Raw genomic sequence first — 21,296 nt, forward strand, 5'->3', positions numbered from 1 at the left:
CCCAGGTAATCCGCTACCAAAAGCAGCTGCAGCAGAACTACATCCAGATGTATCGCCGTAACCGTGATCTAGAGCGAGTGATGAGGGAGCTGAGTCTGGAGCTGGAGAACAGGGACATGGAGGACTACGAGGTCCGCAGCGGCAGCAACGACATCCACTTTGAGGAAATCACTGCCACTGAGATCTAGACACACACACACACACAACATGGAGAAAACTCACTAAAGTTCCTGAAGATGGAAACCAAACACTGAACTGTGGACCAAATGCTGTACTAGCTTCAATGTGGTGTTACATGGAGCGCAGACCGAGCTCCGAACACTGTTAAAAAGGGAACATCTCCCAAAGGTGCATTTGTTAGTCCGTGTTAACACAGATGCTCCCCACTAGTTCATCTGCTGGCATCTCCTGTTTCTATTAGGTTTTTACCTCTACAAAGCCAGCACAAAGACTGCATTCTTTCTGAGACCAAAAGCATTGAGGAGCGTGTCATTCTCAGAATATCTTCAAATCAGGGTATTTAAATTAAACAGGAACCTAAAGCAAAAAAAACTTAAATATATATATATATAAATATTCCCTACATAAAAATCTCATGATCATGCACTTAATCTTCTTGGCTGCTTGCAATATAAAACACCTGGCCACCAGCATGTACAGTATATTCAGGCGTCAACACAGCAGCTCAGTAAGCAGTGACCAATCTAAACGACGGCGCCCCCCAAAAAAAAAAAAAAAAAAAATCTTCACAGCATTGACAGTTTGGATTCCTCATTTACCACCAACCTGTAAATAAGTTAGAAGACATGTTGTTGTAATTTAGGCATTTTGGCTGCAGTTTGTGTTATTATAGCACATGTGTGGTGACCTGAGTTTTCAGAGAGAAGCAACATAATAACTCATCTCTGCTCTGCTCTGCTCAGCTCACCGAGAGAAACGATGGCATGATTTTTACCCAAGATTTCCAGTTCTCTTTTTGTCTGGGATTATGCTGAAAAGTGATACCAACTAAGCTTGACTTTGATGTTTGATCTCGTAGTTTATTTACTTGTGGACATCTCACTCTGTTGCTTCCCACCAAGACTCCAGGATCCAGTAAAAGCTAGCTTTTCACTTTGAACTCATGTTTTTTAGTCATACTGTGCCTCATAAAACCTGTTCAGACGATGTAGCGAGCCCGTATTTAGCTTGAGGGAAGAGGTGAAGTATGGCAGATATCAGCGGGGTTTGTAAAGATTTCTCTTTTTTTCTTTGTTTTTCTCCCAGTTCCAACTTTCTGCTTCATTGTTAGCTATTTTTATCTATCTCAGCCATTAGCACCAGGGTGAAACCAAATCCAAGCCAGTATCAAAAGTGCAGGATTGCAATCTTGTGCGGCATCGAAGATTTACTACATGCCTGTAGTTTCTGTTTTGGATTTCTTTCTTGTCTCTGTGACTCCCACAGTGCAGGTCAAGAGTTTACACACACTCATTATCGGTGTGAATGTCACGCTAACTTAGTTCTTTTAATGATTATTCGTTTGAACCGTTATCTTTTTCAAGATTAAATAGTTTCACCAAAAACAATGCATTAGGAAAAAAATATAATAATTGGTTCTGCAAATTTGAATTAAATTAATGTTTTCTTTAATCTGCACAGCTTCAAAGTTATACATAAACATTCAAATATGTATATACTTCCCTACTAATATTTAGATAAATGTCCCTTGGCGAGCTCCGCTTCACTCCTGTTTTTTTTTGTAATGACCAACAAGCTTTTGACATAATTCTGGTTGGAGATATGATCAATATAATTATAATTTATTTAATTTGAATTGTGTCCTCACATATCAGCTTTTAAAGCCTAGTGCATACACTTTCAGTAGAGTTGTTCAGTAGAATTGTGTGCTTTATTGTTTCCCTACTTTTTATTATCCCTAAACCAGTTTTGTTGTGTTTTCGGGGAATGTAGTGACCAATAATAGTGATTGATAATTTAACAGCTGCCAATAACACAACAGATTTTTTTCACTTCTAAATGTAATCAAGCCATTAATGTAACAGCTGGTGAATAACATGTTATTGTTCTAACATTTTAGGAAATTATTTTAAAAATACATTAATAATATGCATAATATGTGCATAATAGGGCTATATTTCTTTTTTACTCATCAGATAAGTGTATTACTTGGCATAATAGTCACATTCATTTTTCAAGTATGCACAACATGCAGCACTCTTACCTAATTAAGGTCATGAGATTCTACTTGAGGATTATCTATTGAAAAATCTTTATGTAGAATATTATTTATATAGATATATATATTAACGTATGAAGGAATATTAAATCAATTACTGTGAAATGCATTTAGCTCTCTTATTGGAATGCACTAAATCTCAAGAAATGAAATATCAACATTGTTGACAAAATATTATCTTTTGGCTTTTTTACATTTTGAAAACATTACATTATTTGCTCACCTCGAGGGACGTTTTGTGATAAAATGGGACAAAGGCTGAGCTGTTTGACCACAATCACAAAAGGCGTGAATTGAATTTCCAATGTTTGTGCTTCAACAAGACATTGATCCTGAACTTAAATCAGAACTGATTTTGGAATGGATCAACCAGAGTAACATTTAAACTTATCTTACAAAAATACATCTTGTTTTTGTAAGATTTATAGGAGCAATGATCATAAAAATCATCCCACCACACCAAAATAATGTTTTCAATGAATCAGTGACACAATAAAACTTTCATGCTCATGATGAGTGTATGTAAACTTCAGCGCTTTTTTAGTTTCCTAGATATCAGTACTAGCGAAGCCAAAAAAAAAAAAATGTTTAAGTCATTTGTGTTCCTGATATTTAGCTTGATTATTTTCACTGAATGCTAAAGGAGATGGAAGCGGCATGTTTGCAGGTCTTTGTTTGCAGGCCCTTTCAGAAGAAGCCGGCTCAGGTGAGGTGAGAGTTTGTTCCTGCTGCGTTCAAAGCCAGCAGGCTTTTTCATGGAGCGTGGAAACATTCTCACAGTAAATACAGGGCTGTGTGTGACACTGAGCATAGAGATATAGGGCTGCTGAGAACTTTTATTTTGCAAAGAGTCTATATTAAGGAATAATATAGTATTGATACATGGGAATCTTGTATAATGGAGGAAAAGTTGTATATTTTTTATATATATGTAGCACCTGGATATATTTTGCTGTAATACTGGTGTGGATTGATGTCGACCATATGCCAATGTTTCAGTTGATGGATGAGTTGCAAACGGAAGTATCTGCAGAGAGAACGCGTGCACCTAATACTGTAATGCATGACAAGTTAATGTTTACATTATATAATCTGTGTTGAAAAATCTTGCATTCTGATGAGCGAGCTTGCTGAAAAGCAGGGCATGAAACCGAGGGGAGTTTTCTTTTTATGCGTTTCTGCTCATCTTTGCCTTTTTATCCTCACTACTCTGAGCTGTCCTTAAGTTGATTTCCAGTCATACTAGTCATGACCTCCCTTTTGCGTTTTGTCATGCCATTTGCTTAGAAGACAAATTAGATTGTTGTTATTTTGAGAAATGGACTTGCGATTGCAAGCCTAGAAAGTTTTATTTTACAGTCATATTTCAGTACGTTGCACGTTATCGCCACTTTCATGGGGGATCATGAAATAGTCTAGAGCATTAAGCACTGCGTATACATTCCTATGGGAAGTAGCTCAGTTCTGCCACATTCACTGTAACTAGACGTAGACTGTTAATCAGCACATCTGCACAGCAAACAAGCACAGGATGCTTCTGACTCACACACTTAAACGTTTTCTCATATCTCGGCTTCAAAGTAACATGACTATCTTCTGTGTAAATATGTAAAACACCAAGCAGTATAACAGAGTGTCAATGTCTTTTATTTAGACAAAATATCTATTTTCCAATGTAGCCACTGTGACTAGACCAAAGCAACGTAACATTTCTGTTTGGTTGGGGTTTTTTTTGTTGTTTTTACATTTTTGTGGCATTTTTCATCCTTTTGTGAGCATTTTTTTTGTATTTCTACTTTCTGTGTGTTGTCATTAATTCATATTGTATGTAGCTGTTTGTGTATATTTTTATGTGTATAATACATGTACAAATTACAGTGTTTTTAATTAAAGAGCAAGTGGTCACACCGTAAAAATGACTGGAGTAATTGTTTCTGTTACCTGGAAAACAAACAAAATGCATAAAGCGTCCTAAATATGCTTTAAAGTCTGCTGTATAGTTGTGCTTGAGATTTTTCCAACCCTCTTAAATGTTATTTTGTGTCAGCACAAAACTATATGTTGTTGAGAAATATGATCTAATATTACAGACTTCCTGTGCAGTCTTAATAGGCATCAGTGTTAGTAGTTCAAACATCACATATCTTACAGTACCCCTAGTGGTGCTTTATTTCTTTATTTCTGTAAAGGACATGTTTAAAAAAAATGGTTTAAGGTCAGAGAAATATTGAAAATGGAGTTTTAAAAACTACTTTTGTAGCAACTCAAAAACATTGACACACGAGTTACACCCTTGCATTTCTACCACATCTGCGGTCATAAAGCCTTCACCTCAGAACCGCTTATGAGTAATACTTTATCAGCGTTCTCCTCCCACTGCTGCTCTTCTACAGAAATAAGGCACTATGCACAGCACATCCTCCGGCTCTTATCTGAGCTCCCTTGCTCTGATTTAAACCATACCACCAGCGTCCAAGTGCTGCCTTCCCTCTGCGATGTGATTTCCTTATTCTTATTATGCCTGCATAAGCTTTGACCAAAGTGAGCCGTAATTAAGCCTCTAAAGTGGCGGATTGCTTCAAAGCACAAAAATTTCTGCCAAAACAGAAAAAAAAGTGCATAAAAATACAGAGTGGAACATTTTAATTATCCCAGACATCCACTAAAATCAAACTCTCAGTTTTGACATAATACAGGAATTTAATCTGGATATGAATCTATAAATCTCATAACACAAGCCGGGATAATCTCCGTCTGGCGTTTTTTTTTTTTTTTTTTTTTGCGAGGGCTGCTGGGCTGAGGAGAGTAAAGTGCAGTCCACTATCAGACAGTGCTGAGGTCACGGATAGGCCTGTTGGAACAGTGGCACAGTCAACCAAGAGCATCAGCATGAATCAAATAATCTCATCATGAACCATACTTTATAAAAAAAAAAAAAAAAACATCTATAGCGAATGCATTTAGTAAAATGTTATAAAAGTTACACATGTTGGACTTTTGTCTCACATGTCGATGTGGCAAAAAAAGGGTTTCTAACAAACTTTACTACAATCTAGATTCACTTTGTTTCTGTCAGGAGTTGCAGGTTTCACTGTCTTTTATGCTTCGGCAGCAGTCTGCTGGCGAGGCGTACAGCGTCTTACTCAGCAGGTCTCACAGCTCCGGGGGGAACAGGGGAACCTTCGGGACCTTGACCACGAAAACCATCGGGTCTTTGGCCTTGTTGCTGAAGGCACGGCGGATGACGTCCACAGCATGCTGATGAGTCACTCCCTGCAGACTCTCGCCGTCGACGGACATCAGCTCGTACCCTGCCTGTAAATGCACAACCATGATATTTTAAGAACGTTTAAAGTCTCTTTTGATTTTTTTTCCTCCTAACTCTATAGAAGTCTGTATTCTCCCCCCAAAAATTAAAAAAATTCTGACAAAATAATTAATGGCAAAGAAACTCTAGAGACTCTCTTTATTTTAAATGTTCACACCATGACTGCATGTATATTTTAAAGTTTCCTCTTCAGCACAAGGTCAGTGAAAGAAAACAACAATCCCCAAACACCTGCACATGCACGCACGGTTAGAGAGCATTTGTACAGTTTCCTGCAGGATGTGAGGAGACGGCTGCAAATCTTCTGAGCCCTGAGCAGAGGAACTTCCTCTGATGTCAACGGTGTTTGCTGAGGATGCACCTGCCTCGCGCGCACTGCCTCGGCGAAGGCTAGCACCGACGTTACACAAACGCACAACAGCACAAAGGCTATTGTTACGAGCAATCAGATCTGTTTTCTCTTTCCCTTTTCGATTTATTAGATGCCTATCTAATCACATCAAGTCTGTATATATATATCTAAGGTTTATGTAAGCTATTGCATCTGTCCTGCCCTAATTTGATCCCTGCCACAAACCACAGTCTGATGTTCACAAGCTCTCCATGAAACGATTTAGCTAAATTTAACCAATAGAGCTTAAAAGTCCTTTTCTCCAGTTTTTTTTTTTTTCGAACTATTTTTAAAAAAATCTGAATTACACTGATCACATTTTAATCTTCCCCATCCTCTTTAGAGCTGGATGAGATTTCCTCTTTTAACAGACAGAGGGCAACACATACCACAACTTGCCAAAAATGCTGCATGTTTTCCCTGAAGTGGCTCTTCAGATTCTCCACTGTGGCTCTTAAAAACTGTTAGATTTGAGCAATGTTTTTAATGAAAAGATCATTTAAAAAAAAGAAAAAAGCTCTCACTGTTTTTCCAAAGACACTTTTATGTAATATGCATCACATGTCAACACAAAATGACGCTAATAGTGTAAGGAATATTCTGCTGTGTGTTTTAAGTAATTTAAAGTCATTTAAGTAATTTTCAAAAATAAAAGGAATGACCGGAAATGTATCAAACCTAAACACTAAACTTTTTTTTTTCTTTTGTGATGTAAAAATCTAAACAAATATTCTATGGTGGTTGTGAAAAAAAGTTTGTTTTGAAGAAACGGCATTTTTGCAGAATAACTGATGTAAGATTAGGATGCAGCTGTTCAGCCATGGAAAGCCTTTCCATTAAGATTTCCACACATTCTTTTAGACCTAATGTGAAGGTTTGGATGTTGCTGTCATTCCCAGTCATTTCCATTTTATATAACAGTTGTCTGTGGAACATTTAGTTAGGAGTTGGGATTATATTTAGGCGCCCTGCTAGACTTTACTGAGCTACTGAAAGTGACCCATTGGTCTGCGTACATAGCTGCTGGATTTTATCCACCGTTGGTCACAAGACTAATTGAAATACCTAAATGCGTTATTTTTATATGGCTGAATGATTACTTTTGGAAATGTAGTGTGTGATGGCTCAATCACACGAAGGAACATTACACGTGCTAACCCTGTACTACGCAGGTGTTACTTCCTTTTCCAGAGAGGAAGGAGGCAGGATTGAACCATGCGGCTAATAATAGAACTAGTTGACTTGCCAAGCTGTGAGGTGTGAGGTGGAAAAAACAGATAATATGGACCACAGAGACTTTTATCTCTGTCAGGACCAAGTAGCCAACAAGCTGTCTGTTTTTAGTGATGGCCAAAAAAAAAAGGGATGGCAGTCACTGAAACGTTCTGTTGGTTAACAAGCTTGTGAATAATATCACTCTAAAGTTTTTGGCGTACTTTGGGCTTCTTTAAATCCATATTAAGCTGATTGACTGTTTTGGTGAATACAATTTAAACTATATTTCTTATAAGCAGACAACAGACATTTCAGATTGTCCCCTTCCTCTTTCAAGAATGGAAAGGTTTCGCTCTTACTATGGATTCACATTCATGCTCGCACGTAAAGAGGCAGCAGGAATGAAGTTGAAACATTCCTTTATAGTTTTTGTAATAGGAAACGCCTTCCCATGCTCCAACTCTCTCATGTTTAGTTTCTTCACATGCATGCTAAGTGACCTTTAGTTAAAGACTTGGTGTATCAGGTGCTTAAAGGGAGTCTGACCAAGATCATCAGCCACTATTAAGCAACTGTGCAGGCAATATATTACCAATACATTAGCAGAGCAGCAACCATGTTCCTCATTAATAATAGAGACGATGCGCTACCTGAGATGGCTCTCCACTCATCTTCTCCTCACTGCACACTTTTAACATCAGCTAATACCTCCTTCAGCTCAAAGCCACAGAGCAGAGATCTGATAACACGCTTGAGTCAAGATGGACGACTGATGTGTTAAAAATGGGGTTAATATCTGTGTAATATCTGGTGGGAAGGTGGAAAATATGTTAACTACTTTGAAAATGTTTCTTCAGGTCTGTGCTAAGAGGGATGAAAATCTAGCTTTGAAGTCAAAGCAAAAAAATACATCAATAAATATTGATAAAATAACATGCTAGTAGACGCTCACCTTCAGAGCCTCATTTGTAGATGCAGCTCCTCCTGGAAATATTTTCTCAATCTTTATTACAGGCTGGATCTTAGACTCGATACCCCCAGAGATGCTAATGCCTGTAAAAATACACACATAAAGTAATAAAAAAGTAGGGTAATACCAGACTTTTTGTAAATTGGTGAATGTGACCTTTGGCTCTGACACGCAACCGTCCATCAATGGACGGGACCAGATAAGATTTAAAACACCAAATTCATTTCCATAGCTCTGTCCCAGTCTTCTTTATTTCTAACTGTTGCAAAACAGCTTTTTTTTTCAATATCTTTGATGAAACCTTGAGATAAATATTTTAATGCTATGATGTTAAATTCAATTTATTTGCAGTTTTTCTTTAGGAATATTTCACATTGCACCCATTAAATTCTCTTTTTGATCATGACCGATTAAAACTCCTGATCAGATCCAACTCTGAGTGACCTCCTGCAGAAACATTTTATTTGTTAGAATTACATAATCACATCTACAGAAAGTTACTTTGGATATAAAACGTCCCACGGCAGACAGTAACTTTTTGTACCCAAAAAGACAAGCAAGAAACAATGTGAACCACATGAGCGCAAAGAAAACAAAAGGCAAAAATAACCAGCAGCTCTTTTAGAGTCATTCTCCTTTTGTTTGTTTGTGTGTTTTATTTCTGATTTTGTAGGTTTCATCTTTTCTGTGCTCCCTTGTTGACTTGCTACATTTATTTCTTCATCACTTTCGGTTGTCATTGTGCTTCTGTGGTTCTTTAGCACTTTTTTGCTTCAGTAATGCTGTTTCTTCGTGTCTGTTCTAAGTAATGTTGGCAATCTAATGTTGGCAAAAACAAAAAAAGAGTTGTTTTTTTTCTTATCAGGTGAGGCCTTTTCTCACCATAATTGCTTTTAAATTTTGCCTTCTTCTTCCCAGCCACATGAACCAAGCTTACCCAAGTTAAATGCCTTTTTCAGATACTGGCACTGCAATTGTCTTCACATGAATCTGTCATAAGTTGTTCTTACCTAGCGATTGCTTGGCCTTGGAGATGGTCAGTGTCGTGATTTCATACTCCTCAGCTGGTAAAGTTCCTCTCCTTTCTTGACCATTTTGAAAGTGTCCGTTTACCTGCGGGCCACTCCCTCGGCCCGAGGAGGGGCTTCTCTCTCTCTGGGGATCAAACACATCAGCTAGAGGAGTTCTCCCTCTCCGCTGTGAGGGAACCTGCACACTGACCTCAGTGTAGCCGTCCTGTCTGTTATATATGCTGTCAGGACTCCCCTCCCTCCTCCCTCTACCATGGCTGCTCCGCACAGGTGATCTCCCACGCTCAGGAGCAGCGTCTCCACGGTCTGACACAGACAGCAAGGACACCTGGTCGTATCTCGGCGTCCCGTTCTCTCTCCTGTTCGGGGAGCGGTGAGGTTGACGTCCAGGCTGGGTGTTGTGAGGAGACCCAGAGAGGAGCAAACTGTGACTGGGGCTCGGGGTGCGTGAGCGCGCAACGGAAGACGCATAGTTATCGACGGGCACATCCAGCAGAGGGGTGAAGGCCCGGGAGGGTGGCAGGTGACCTGTATGTTGGCTGGCCACACGAAGTCTCTCAAAGTCCTCGATCAGCTGACGCTCCTGGTGTGTGTCGTGAACTGGCTGGAGGTGAAATCCACCTCTGTAGTCTGGGAAAGCAGAATCACAATAAAAATAGTTCAAAAAGGAAATATGTTCATTGAGAATGGCTACTACCCAGTCTGTCTTACTTTTGGAGTGCATCAGGATTATATTTTTTGACCCTCACCTGTTTCAGGTGTATTTGCTACCACTAGGGTCAATATTGAGAAAACTATGTCCTTCCATTGTTTCACAAAAAATGCATTGATCTACTTATGCGTATATTATTCAATTGGTTTACATTAATTGCAAATGTCGCATTTTGTGTTTTCATGTTTACTTGTCTTTTACTCATAACTCTCATGCTGGAGCCAAATTTCCTTTCAATCAGCCCTTATGGCCTACAATCACTCTTTTTTTCCACTAAAGACCAATTTGCACAGGTTTATTTGTAGATTTATCTGTTTCAGAAATGCAGTCCAGTGGGAGCATAACGGTATGCACAGTTGTTTTCTGTTTGATTGTAAAACACCATTCATATTTAGTGAAATATGACCTCTTTGTGTAGCTGTTTCCAGTTTTATAAAATAAATATGAAAGAAAAAAAAACCATGTCTTTAAAGTATGTACCATATTCGTAAAAAATGAAAAAATATCAGTCAAAAGTCAAAGAGAAAGACTACGAACAAAGAGGACGAGAGTGAAATAGATCACACACCTGGGATTGGGGTGATGAGGTGACGCCGAGGAGTTCCACTGCGAGGTGACCGAAGAGCCGGCGAGCGTACTGGAATAAATAAACAAAAAAATATTCACATTTCCTAGCTATATTATAGAAGTTTTCTACATAGTGAGCTTTCTTTCACCTGCACAAGCAGCACACTATATTTAGGAAGTGACTACAATAAAACTGAGAGGTTTTTAGATCATCCTTGCTTACTAGAGCGACTCTTGAGGATGTCATACGCTTCCAGCTCAAACGGCATCACCAGGCTGTCAAAACGACCCAACTCAGTCGTGGGTATCAGCATTCTGCAGAAGACAGTATCACAGCCTGTCAGCCAATGTTGTTTTTGCTGCACAGTGTCTGATGCACCGGGGATGAGAGAGGATGGCAGCTTACCTTATTTCTCTGAGCAAAAGCAGCTTCTCTGGCCGATCAAAGATTGCCAGCAGGGGGCGCACCAAATCCTCAATCACATTGTCAGACAAGAACTGCAAGAAAGAGAACAAAAAGAAAAAAAAAAAAGAAAAGCAAATGACAGTTATTGAATTACTAAGATTTAAAACATATTCTAGGAGACATTCAGCAAATTTAGGTAGATTTTGTCTCTAAATTTTTTTACAGCAACAATGGGCCAAGAAAGCAAAAAGAAAAAAACCCAAGTTGTGGTTGCTGTTTTGTTTTATATCCTTCGTTGCTTTGATCTATAAGTGAGAGAATATCACTGGATGTCCTCCAGAGAAAAGTAAATTTCCAGAAGCATGTTCAAATTAGCTGCATTCATTTTTAACATTCTCTCATCCAGGTGTTTCCTCACAGTCCACACTGCGTATTTTTTTTGTCTTTAATCAGTTTGATAAGAGGTAAGTCACTGTCACAGATTATATGTCCTCAAAAACACTAAAGTATTGTTCTGTGAAGGCTATTTGACGGTAATTCAACAGGCCAAATCCATCTTTTGTTCCAGCTGCTGCCAGACACGTCTGTCGCTGAGGAACAACCTCTGACACAGGGACTAACACCACACACTCCAGCTCACAAAGGGAACAGCTGATGTTACAGGTAAATCTCTAAGAGCCAGAAACACACAAAAGAGGTTGTTAATGGGTAATTCTAGCCGAGCAGCTCACCCGCCGACAATGTCTCATCACAGCGGCAACCTCGTCTGGACCGAGCAATCTCTTTGACATGTCCTCCACATGCTGCAGCGTCTCATGATGGGGCAGCGGGCTGCCGGCGCGGGATTCCCTCGGGGAAGTAAAAAGCTGGAATGGACGACTTCGCTCTTTTTCTAGGAGTGAAGTTTAATAGTCAAGGTTTTTTTTTTTGTTGTTTTTTTTTGTCCCAAGTAGGAAATAAGGTGCCACACATCAAAGAGCAGAATTAAATCACCAATTCACAAAACACCACCCTGCCATTCATACAGATGCATCCCAATAAATTGGAATGTGTTCTCCAAAGAGGCCCATTTGACCTCTTAAATGTAACTTCTGAAAACAACAACCTTTAAGTAGTAATTGAACATATTTATCATTAGCCTTACATTTCTCTAAGTGTTTTATTGGCCTGATGTAATGTTATAATCTCTAAGAAATGATGTGTGTTTTCATTAGCTGTAAGCAGAAAAAGATCAAAATTAACAGATATACAGGCTTAAAGACATATGCCTGTGTATAATTAATCTCTATGTGTTTCAGTGAGTTGAGTTGCTGAAATAAATTACTTTTCTAATAATATTCTAATTTACTAAATTGCCCCTGTAAAGGCACACATGCTGCGCTGAAATCTAATCGGCTACTTAATTGGGATACCAAAAAAAATTACGCAACGATAACGTATCAAACAAGATGTGAACATACAAAGAGCATTAAAAATCAAGCAGTGTCGTTCAAAGACTCAGGAAAAAAGCTAGATCAACTTGTGAAGTACCTACAATTGGCTCAAAACTCTTACTTTATTACGTTTAGTTCTCAAGATTAAGAAAAAAATTTGAAAACTGTCCTTGAAAATGTTGCTCTTTTTCCCACAATGAAAACCTGAGACGAAAGAATGAGGCTGTGACATCAGGCTCACCATTAGGATGATGAGACGGAGACCTCGAGCGACTCTTGTCTTTATGGTCTTTCTTGAAGAAAAGGTTGACAAAGGTTTTGGAGCGCTGCAGGTTTGTTTTACCGTCTGCTGAGTCTTTCTGCTTCTGTTGCCCTTTTTTCTTCTTCTCTAAATGTGAAAGAGGGATAACAGTGTTTTTGTTGGGGGGGTTTTGTTGTTTTTTTTAATGAAATTACTTACATAAGAGCTGATCTGTTCCATTCTGCAACAATGGCTCTCATCTCATTTATAGGTATTAACTCCAACTTTAAGGTATTCTTCTTGCTGTATTGTGAATATTTTTACTAGCCTTTGTGCAAATTCACTATGTTTATGTTTATTGCAGTCAGCTTCTCTGTTCAGTGCAGTAAATCTGCCTCTGTGATCAGGAACACAGTTGTACTGATAAATTGAAGCAACACCAACTTGAATTTATTATTGGGGGAACCACCATAAAATGCTCCTTGGTGCATAACAAGCATCTCTTTGCTTCCAGCATCCAGCAGCTCCTGAAGGGATAGGTGGGTTGGATGAATTAAAAGGGATAGGCTAATAACTCACCTGAGCCTGCAAAGCTCAGTTGAGCCCATTGTATGGGCATTTTGCCATAGCCTTGTTCTTCTTCAAAGGTACAGAGAGCGAGTACAGAGGCCAGTGATTAATTTGAGTCTGGATAACCTACGGGCTCCTGGACAAATTCTGCCTGGAGCGTAAATCAGTCACATTAATCACACTTTGCTCCTGAAATGAAAGCAGGACTCAAGATGTTGGAAGGGATCTTAATCATCAGTCATAAAACCTGGATTTCACCTGATCAGATGTGTCATCAGTCTAAACAGGCTGGTTCTACCATTACAATTAAAATACATATTTCAGAGAATAACTTTTAAGTTATTGTTGTGATCATTTTCTGTAGTGCTGTGGCCCATAAGTCAGCTCACTGTCCTGCATATGAAAAATTATTCACTTGTTTCTTGTTCTTTTTCTTTGTGCATCTTCGCCTTGCTCTCCAAGCTGTTGCCAGTAAGATAATGTGTCAAACTGTAGAAAAAAGCTGAAACATTTCCATGCTCTCGTGTATTGTGTGTTTAGTTTCAGTGGATTGTTAAAATATTCACCAAAAATCTCTGGAGAACCCCATAAATATCTAAAATGCACGTTTATTTGAGGCTTTTATTTTTTTTGTCAGAAGCCGAGAGGGTTTTAGTCCAGTCTCTGGAAGTGTGCTGGTCTCACCTGACATGGTGATGTGACTCTGGGAACGTCGGATTGGCTTTCGTGGTTTGCTCAGGGCCATCAGGGCTTCTGTTTTAGGCGACTGTTTTTCAACGTCCCTCTCCCCTGCAGACGGTGTCCTCACTCGGCCCCGTCCCAACTCTTTGGCCCCACCCATGTCCCTCGGCCCCTCACCTTTCCCCCGTATGACCGTGTCCTTCAGCAGCATAGTTTCCCCTACGGTCCGACTGGTTTCTGTGCCGACCAGCCGGTCAGGGTCCAGCCTGTTAGGAGGAGAGTAGTCCATGAAGTCCGAGGCTGGGGGGTCAGTCTGTATGGCGGTGTCTGCTGTCCGCTCTGCACCGCTTTGACGTCTGGAGCGATCCTCTGTGCAGATGGCCACGTCCACCATCTCTGAGCGAAAAACCGGAGGGAAAAGGACCTGAGAGAGACCGCTGAGGGAGCTGGCAGGCGTGCTGGAGGACAGCGAGGACACAGAGGAGTTGGAGTCTGAACCCTGAGAGAACAGTGCGGGGCCGCCGTTGGCTACTGTGGAAAACAATCCATAATTACAAGGATCCCAGATTAGTGCTTTGAAGGTTGGAGTATCTCAGTTGTTTGTTCTCATCAAGCCACATGTGACGTCATTCCCACTTCATGGGGAAGTGGAAATGTCTTGTTTGAATCACAACCTTATATCCACATGATCCTGTAAGCTTTTTAAAACAACATGGAGTAGGAGTAGGTTTATTTATTTTTTACCTTTAAGACAAAGGTTAAAAAAGTGACCCTGCATCTTAAAGCAGATGTCAGATTGTGATACGTTCCAGATCACTGAGCTGCCAAGAAACGTGAATAAAATAAAGGGCAATCTTGCTACATGTGGCTAACCTAAAGGGACATGTTAAAGCATCTTAACATCTTCCATATTATTAACACAAACTTGAGATTCCCATGTAAATCTGACTCTATACATATACTCTATACATCTGGCTTTTATAGCAGAAGTCATTGTTAAAAGGAAATCACAAAAGGTACACTCTTCAGAATGTAATTTCTCTTCCACTTCTCAATCATCCTCAAAACTTTTGAGTTGATCTTACACGTAAGGAAAAAATTCAAGGGGAATGAATAATTTTGCAAGGCAGCAGAATCCAAGAGGGTGCTTCACAAACAAACATGGGAAAATAAAAACAAAAAAAAATGAAGTATCTTATCAAATATTCATGATATTGTTCAGGGCAGGCCACACTCTGGACATAAATACTGAAGTCGGTATCTTTTCCCAAAAACAACCTACGGTCATACTCAGTAAATTAGAATATGTGTCCCAATGAGGCTCATTTGTCAGAATAAAAGTACCTTTCGAACTTAAAAAAAAGACTCATCTTGGAAAATTCACTCACATTTATCAAGCCAGCCATACTCTGCCATCATCTCCTTGTATGCGGGGTATCTCCCAACTTCCTGTGAAAGATATTTACATAAATAAGCATAAAATGTTAGAAATCTTAATGCCTCTGAAGTGTGGTGTTCTTGATGACACACACTAGAAACCCAAAGCTTTTGGATTAGCCAAGATGTAGTTGTTTACATTTTTTTCAGTAATTGTTTTTGTATCAAAATGTCCTTTCTGTTTGAGAAATCACCTGTTTTTTCTCCACAATGCACAGCTACAGGGAAAAGTCAAAACAGTCACGGCGTATCTCCATATGAGCCCTTCATGCCCAGGTGTGAAACAGTTTAATATTTAAACTTAATCCTCTCCTATGCCTGCCTCTGATCTACAGCTCCAATAAAAGATAATAGGAAGCCATAAAATTAGGTTTTCTGTTGATTATAACCTGATCCCAGGCGGCCTTTGAATAATGAAAGTCGTCCCTGGATGTTTTTCACACATGCAACCTGAGATCAGAGCAGTAAAATGAGCTAAGAGGGCGCGCATATGCATGTCAGCGCGCGCTGCGCGACACACGCACGTCCGTTTACACACATGCACATGATTCCGTCATCCAAAAATGACACAGGTTAAGTGGTGTGGTCTTACACACGGGCACACACAAAACCAGACACTTATGGGGAAACATAGGGCTGCGAGCCAGCCGTCTGCTCTGCTGCGGCGGCTCAACGAGAGGCGACGGCGTTTTGCTGCTAATATGTAGCATGTGTTTGCACTCAAAGGCTCAGTCAGCTGTTACTTTTTAAACAAGAATTATTTATATAAAATAGCACATACTGTAGGAATGTGGTGGTAAAAACAAACAAACAAACAAAAAAATAACTAAAATCGTACTTTAACAACTTTCTGGATATTTTAGGGTTTAAACAGCTGCTGCGTTTGGACACGCGGACTTCCTGACAGCTGTGTGGAGATGTTGCTTTAATATGTTCAATTCACTGAGTCATTACTTTGTTATTTAGTTAACAGTAATAACTTTGGCAACACTAAGAAGTCTAAAACAGAAACATTCTAGTCTGACTTGATGTCAGAGAGCGAAAAGCAGTTCTGAGCTGTCAACATGAATATAATAATGTGGACGCTTTTGTCTCACCCTGATGGTCAACATGACGTGAGTGTGGCTCTTCAGGACCTCCACTGCATTGCTGTGGGTGATGTCCTCAAAGCTCACCCCATTTGCTGCAAGGATTTGATCTCCCATTTTGATGCCGTGCTGTTCTGCAAGCCCACCTGGGTCCAATCTGGAGAAAGAACGCATAAATGTAAAAGCTAAGAAATATACGAATAAGCAAACTGTAGCGCTTACACTGAGGATAAATTATTAATTAAGTGTAAATTGAGACAGTTGTGGGTTGTTGTTTTTTTGCAAGTGGGTCATGGTTGGTTTGATGTAATACAGAAAAGCAATCTAAAAATAATCCAGCAATTTAGAATATATCAGTGATTTACGTCCAGCTGTAAAGACATGATTAATTTTTGGTTTTTGAAGTTCATACTTTGAGACATAAATGCCAAGTCCAAACTCTTTGCCGCCTCTGATGTTGAAGCCCAGACAGTAGTCGTCTGATGTGGTGAAGAGGTGGACGATCCGGCGGAGAGCGCCGTCTGAGCTGGCCTCTGACGGCGTGCGACCGTTCTCCTCCACCACCATCCTTCTGTGGATCAGATCCACCCTACGCACACATACGCAAAATATATACTCCGCTTTCCTCTCGATGCACCAAACTCACGTCCGTCACTATCAGTTAATCAAAAAGCCATAAAGGTCACAGCAGTAATCCATCCACTGCTGCCACATGAAACCCAGATACAGTGTATCCCAAAAGAGAGATAACCAGTGTCAGCTCCAGACAAGTGATAAGCTTCACATAAAAGACCCACACAAAAGCGCAAACGTGCTATTACCAAGGGAGACGGTTGAAGTGACTCACAAAACTATTCCTACATCTTGAACTTTTTTTCTCATTTAGCGCTTAAGATGATGGACAAACTGAAAGTAGAGCATAATTATGTACTGGAGGGAACTGAAGAACATGTAACGTTTTTTGTAACATTTTACAAAGTAAAAATCTACAAGGTGGGATCTGCAACCGCGTCTCCCCCTTACTGCAAGCATGACTGTAAATCTTTTGGGGGTATGTGACGGTAGATCTAGAGTGTGATATTTATAACTATTCTTATGTTTTGCAGATTTTGCTTTATTGTAAGTATTCCCATTAACTCCTCCCCACAGCATGACAGTGCCACCACATGTTTAAGGGGATTGTGCAGTGTTGATTGACCTCTACACATAATATTTTTGCAAATAGGTCAGAAACATCCATCTCAACGGAGCACCTTGTTCCCTCTGTTTGCTGCGTCTGCATTGCCATGACTTAACATTGAAGTGAGCTTTTTATGTCTTTCTTACGTCAAAAACGTCGCTCTACGCTTCTGTGAAGGTCAGATTTGTAATATGCACTAATAGTCCTGTAAAGAAATTCTCCCATAAGCTGTAGATCTCTTCAGCTTCTCCAGATTTATGAGGCGTTCACAGTACAGATGTATTTAAACTGAGTCGCAGTCACAGTCACAGACGCTCTCGGCACAAATTAGGAGGCTTCTGAAGCCATTTGTTTTCAATAAGTATTATAATATAGAGGGAAGAATACACAAGTAAGCTGGACTTTTCAGATTTTTGTTCGACAAAGTTCTTTTCCCCCACCAGCTAACAGGCCCTACTTCCCGCTCCTTTATTCAAAATCCCAATAAATACACAGAAGTTTGTGGTTTTCAGGTGACAAAAAAAATCAAAGTACAGCGACGCTTTTGAAAGAGTGCATTACAAAAATAAACTTGCAAATACCGTATTTAACGACTAGTCTTCGTGTTACGGTGTAGTGCAGCTCAGTGGTCTAACCATGTGGTCTTCTCCTTGGAGTAGCGGATGCCGGGGATCTTTCCTACACGCCTCACCACCATCCTCAGCCTGTTGTTTCCTGTCAGGACCTTCACAGCGCTGCTCATGGTGATGCTCTCCAGGCTGACTCCATTCACCTCCACCAGCTTATCCCCCACGGCGAGCCCAGCCTGTGCTGCAGACACATATAAAACTCAGCATGATAAACAAGAGTAAAATGTCACATGTAAACAAAACACCCCGACTTGATGTAAATACAAAAAAAAAATTTTAAACACAGTAGACACATTAAATCCATACCTGCTGTGCTGTCATCCTCCACCTTACTAACAAATATACCGAGGCCATGTTCGGATCCCCCACGGACACTAAAGCCAAGACGCCCGTCTGGGCTCTTGTTGACTGTCACTGTATGAATATCTTCACTGTCGTCTCCTCCTGCAAACAAAGTCAACATGAATCTGATGTACGTGTTTGCACAGTCAAACCGCCAACTATTGATAAAACCCTACACACGTAAAGTTAAAAATAAGATAAGGAGTATAATAAGATCTTGGTGTAGTAGGACAGTACGGTGCATCTTGGAGTCGATCTCAGATGAACAGTGAAAAACTGGGATCTGAAACCTGATTTCTGTGTCAATTATAAGAAAAGGGAAAATTTGCCTAACTGTGGCGCGGAATGTTATTAACAAACAGCAATAAAAACAACTTTTATTTAAAAATTAAGCACTTTTCACAGAAAAAGTCAATAACACAAGCATGTCTTCCTCTCTAAATAATGGTTCATGACCACTATGCCCCGTTATTTCATTGTTTTGTGTGACTGAAAAGTAAGAAAATATATTTATGTTTTACAGTCATAAAAGCTTGGGAAAGCAAGTAAAATCTAATCTATGTACCAGAAATAAGAATATAATAGGTAAAACTGTGAGCACTAACAAATATTTGACGACCTCTTTTTAAAAAAAAAAAAAAAAGTGCAGCAACTATCTATTCATTGTTGATGCATAAAACTTATATGTGACTGTGGATAGTTTAAATTGATTTATTTACCAAAACCGTTTTTAGTCTTAAAAAGTAAAAATAAAAAAAAAGGCTGTAAATTTATTAGATGATTAGGTTTTTTCTTAGATGACACAATTTTTTTGTTTTTCTTTAAACTTTCTGCTTGCTAACCTCGATTTAGATGTTCAATTTCAAATCCATTTGTTTTCTTTCTAAGACGTGAAAAAAAGGCGCTGCACTTTCTTTGAAGCGGATTGTATTTTAGGCTAAACTTAACAGAAGAATTACAAGATTGTCCCAATTATTTATTTTTTCTTTTTAATCAAAGCATGTCTTTATCTAGATTCTAATTCTAGAACACAAATTATGGGACTTCTTAATTCTAATGCATTTGATGAATAGTAAAACACTTTTAAAGTGCTGGTGCATCTTTAAAGGTGATGATGATGATAAAAAAAATATTCCTGGAAGTAACTTCAACTCTATCATCTTTAGTACTGAGTTACTCTGACTCAAACTATACTAAATCAGACATGACTAATCCATAGGCTTCCAGCCCCACAAATAGTGCTATTAGTAATCAGTTACCAAGTTTAGAGCTCACCATCTACAGGTGCATTGATGAGAATGACCCTGCCCATAGGAGAGGAGGACCTGCGTCTGTGGCGCTGCTGCTGCTTCTTCAGCATGTAGCGCGTGGTGCTTTGGGATCCCCCACCCTGGCCTCCATTGCTGAAGTGGGGGTGCCCGCCTCCATTTGTCATCTCGCTCCAGGCAGGATGGTGAAATGAGCCAGCCATCGGGTAGGCCTGGAAAAACTTTTCTCCGTCATCCAGGCACCGGAATATCTAGTTTCGCCTGTCGGGAGGAGGAGGTGCAGCCTCGGGCTTGGGGGGGGAAAGGTGGAGAGGGGCAGCAGCGGTGGTGGAAAAGTGGAGTGGCTTCCAACCACAGATCCAAACTCCTCAACTGAACTCTGAAAGTGGCTGCGGCTGGAGTTGGCGACTTCTACCAGACTCCAAGTATGAATTAGAAAAAGTGGTAAACAAGCAGATACTCAGAACTGAACGAAAGCCAGACAAATACATAACCTTGCATCCTACAAGTTGAAAATGGTGGGGGAAAAATAGTCACTTGACTATTTTACAGGAACTCCTTCCTGGAGTTCCTGTAAACTCCAGGAAGGGATCCGAATGTTTCCAGAAAAAAAGAATAAAAAATTCTGTAAACCTCTTCTGATACCATCTTATTTCTGATCCTAGAGTCTGTTAGCCAGAGAAGCTGTGCCTGTCTGTAGAGAAGTCGGCTGTGCCCAGCGATTCCTGGTCATGTTTAATTAAATGGATACCTGTGAACCTGAAGTGGGAAACGAGAGGGGAGTTAAAGTCTAAAATGAAAAACGTGCTCTTACAAACTGTAGATGTATATAAGTGGAAGGACATTTTGTAGTGGAAGAAAATTCTACAGAACCATCTTAACATGCAATCAAATTTCATGTTTACTAAACTCCTGTTTTTGTATTTATTCAGCACCATGGACAGTGACTCAGAGGTGGCGCACAAACACAAACGTATGGCTTCCTATTAATATCAACCTCTTTACCACAGCAAGTCATACTGTTAAACTTCAGCTTCGGTCTAAAGTTATCCCTACTGGGGCGTGAGAAAACAATAACATAATCAAAACAATGAACAGAGCATGACAGTTTTACCTGCGGTGTCCGTGTTGTGCTGCAGGAGGTCGGACAGGCGCTCAGTGGTCCGCCTCAGTGACGCATTAGCGGACACCTCCGGAGAATTAGTGCCACCTCATTTGTTCTCCAGGTGACCATTATTGTCTTAAGAGGTGTAAGCTCTTTACATAAGCCTCTCCAGCGGTGCGGTCATTATTAAGTCGCCTGCTTTAGTTGCACATACATTCAAGTAACTTTTACGAATGTCCAATTAGACTCCAAGTAAACCTTGCTATTAATGTCAATTTCGAGAGTCTTTTTTTTCCCCTTAGGGCAAAAGACTGATATACTGTGTTTTAAGTATTAGAAAGATGGATAAACATCTCCACCTAGTGGCCAACTTCGTAATTTCATTATTTGTAAAATATTTCTTAAGTTTCAAATAAATAATAATACATATGGAGTTATTTATGCTGGTTATTATCATTGTATA

At 39.7% G+C, this 21,296-nt stretch overlaps 1 protein-coding gene across 1 annotated transcript; it reads right to left on the minus strand.

Annotated features, from left to right (window-relative positions):
* Positions 1-439: 439 nt before the first annotated feature.
* pdzd7a (PDZ domain containing 7a) lies at positions 440-20,913 on the minus strand. Its single transcript, XM_008429569.2, has 16 exons — positions 20,843-20,913; positions 19,736-20,487; positions 18,425-18,562; positions 18,125-18,299; positions 16,722-16,898; positions 16,319-16,466; positions 15,173-15,233; positions 13,788-14,315; positions 12,534-12,680; positions 11,591-11,751; positions 10,860-10,951; positions 10,677-10,768; positions 10,455-10,523; positions 9,154-9,804; positions 8,126-8,226; positions 440-5,554 (listed from the first exon to the last, which is right to left on the minus strand). Exons 2-16 carry the CDS (start codon positions 19,929-19,931, stop codon positions 5,393-5,395), a joined length of 2,898 nt encoding a protein of 965 aa, XP_008427791.1. The 5' UTR covers positions 19,932-20,487; positions 20,843-20,913; the 3' UTR covers positions 440-5,392.
* Between the last annotated feature and the right edge of the window lie 383 nt (positions 20,914-21,296).

The sequence above is a fragment of the Poecilia reticulata genome, linkage group LG15, assembly GCF_000633615.1.
Source record: "Poecilia reticulata strain Guanapo linkage group LG15, Guppy_female_1.0+MT, whole genome shotgun sequence".
Lineage (NCBI taxonomy): Eukaryota > Metazoa > Chordata > Actinopteri > Cyprinodontiformes > Poeciliidae > Poecilia > Poecilia reticulata.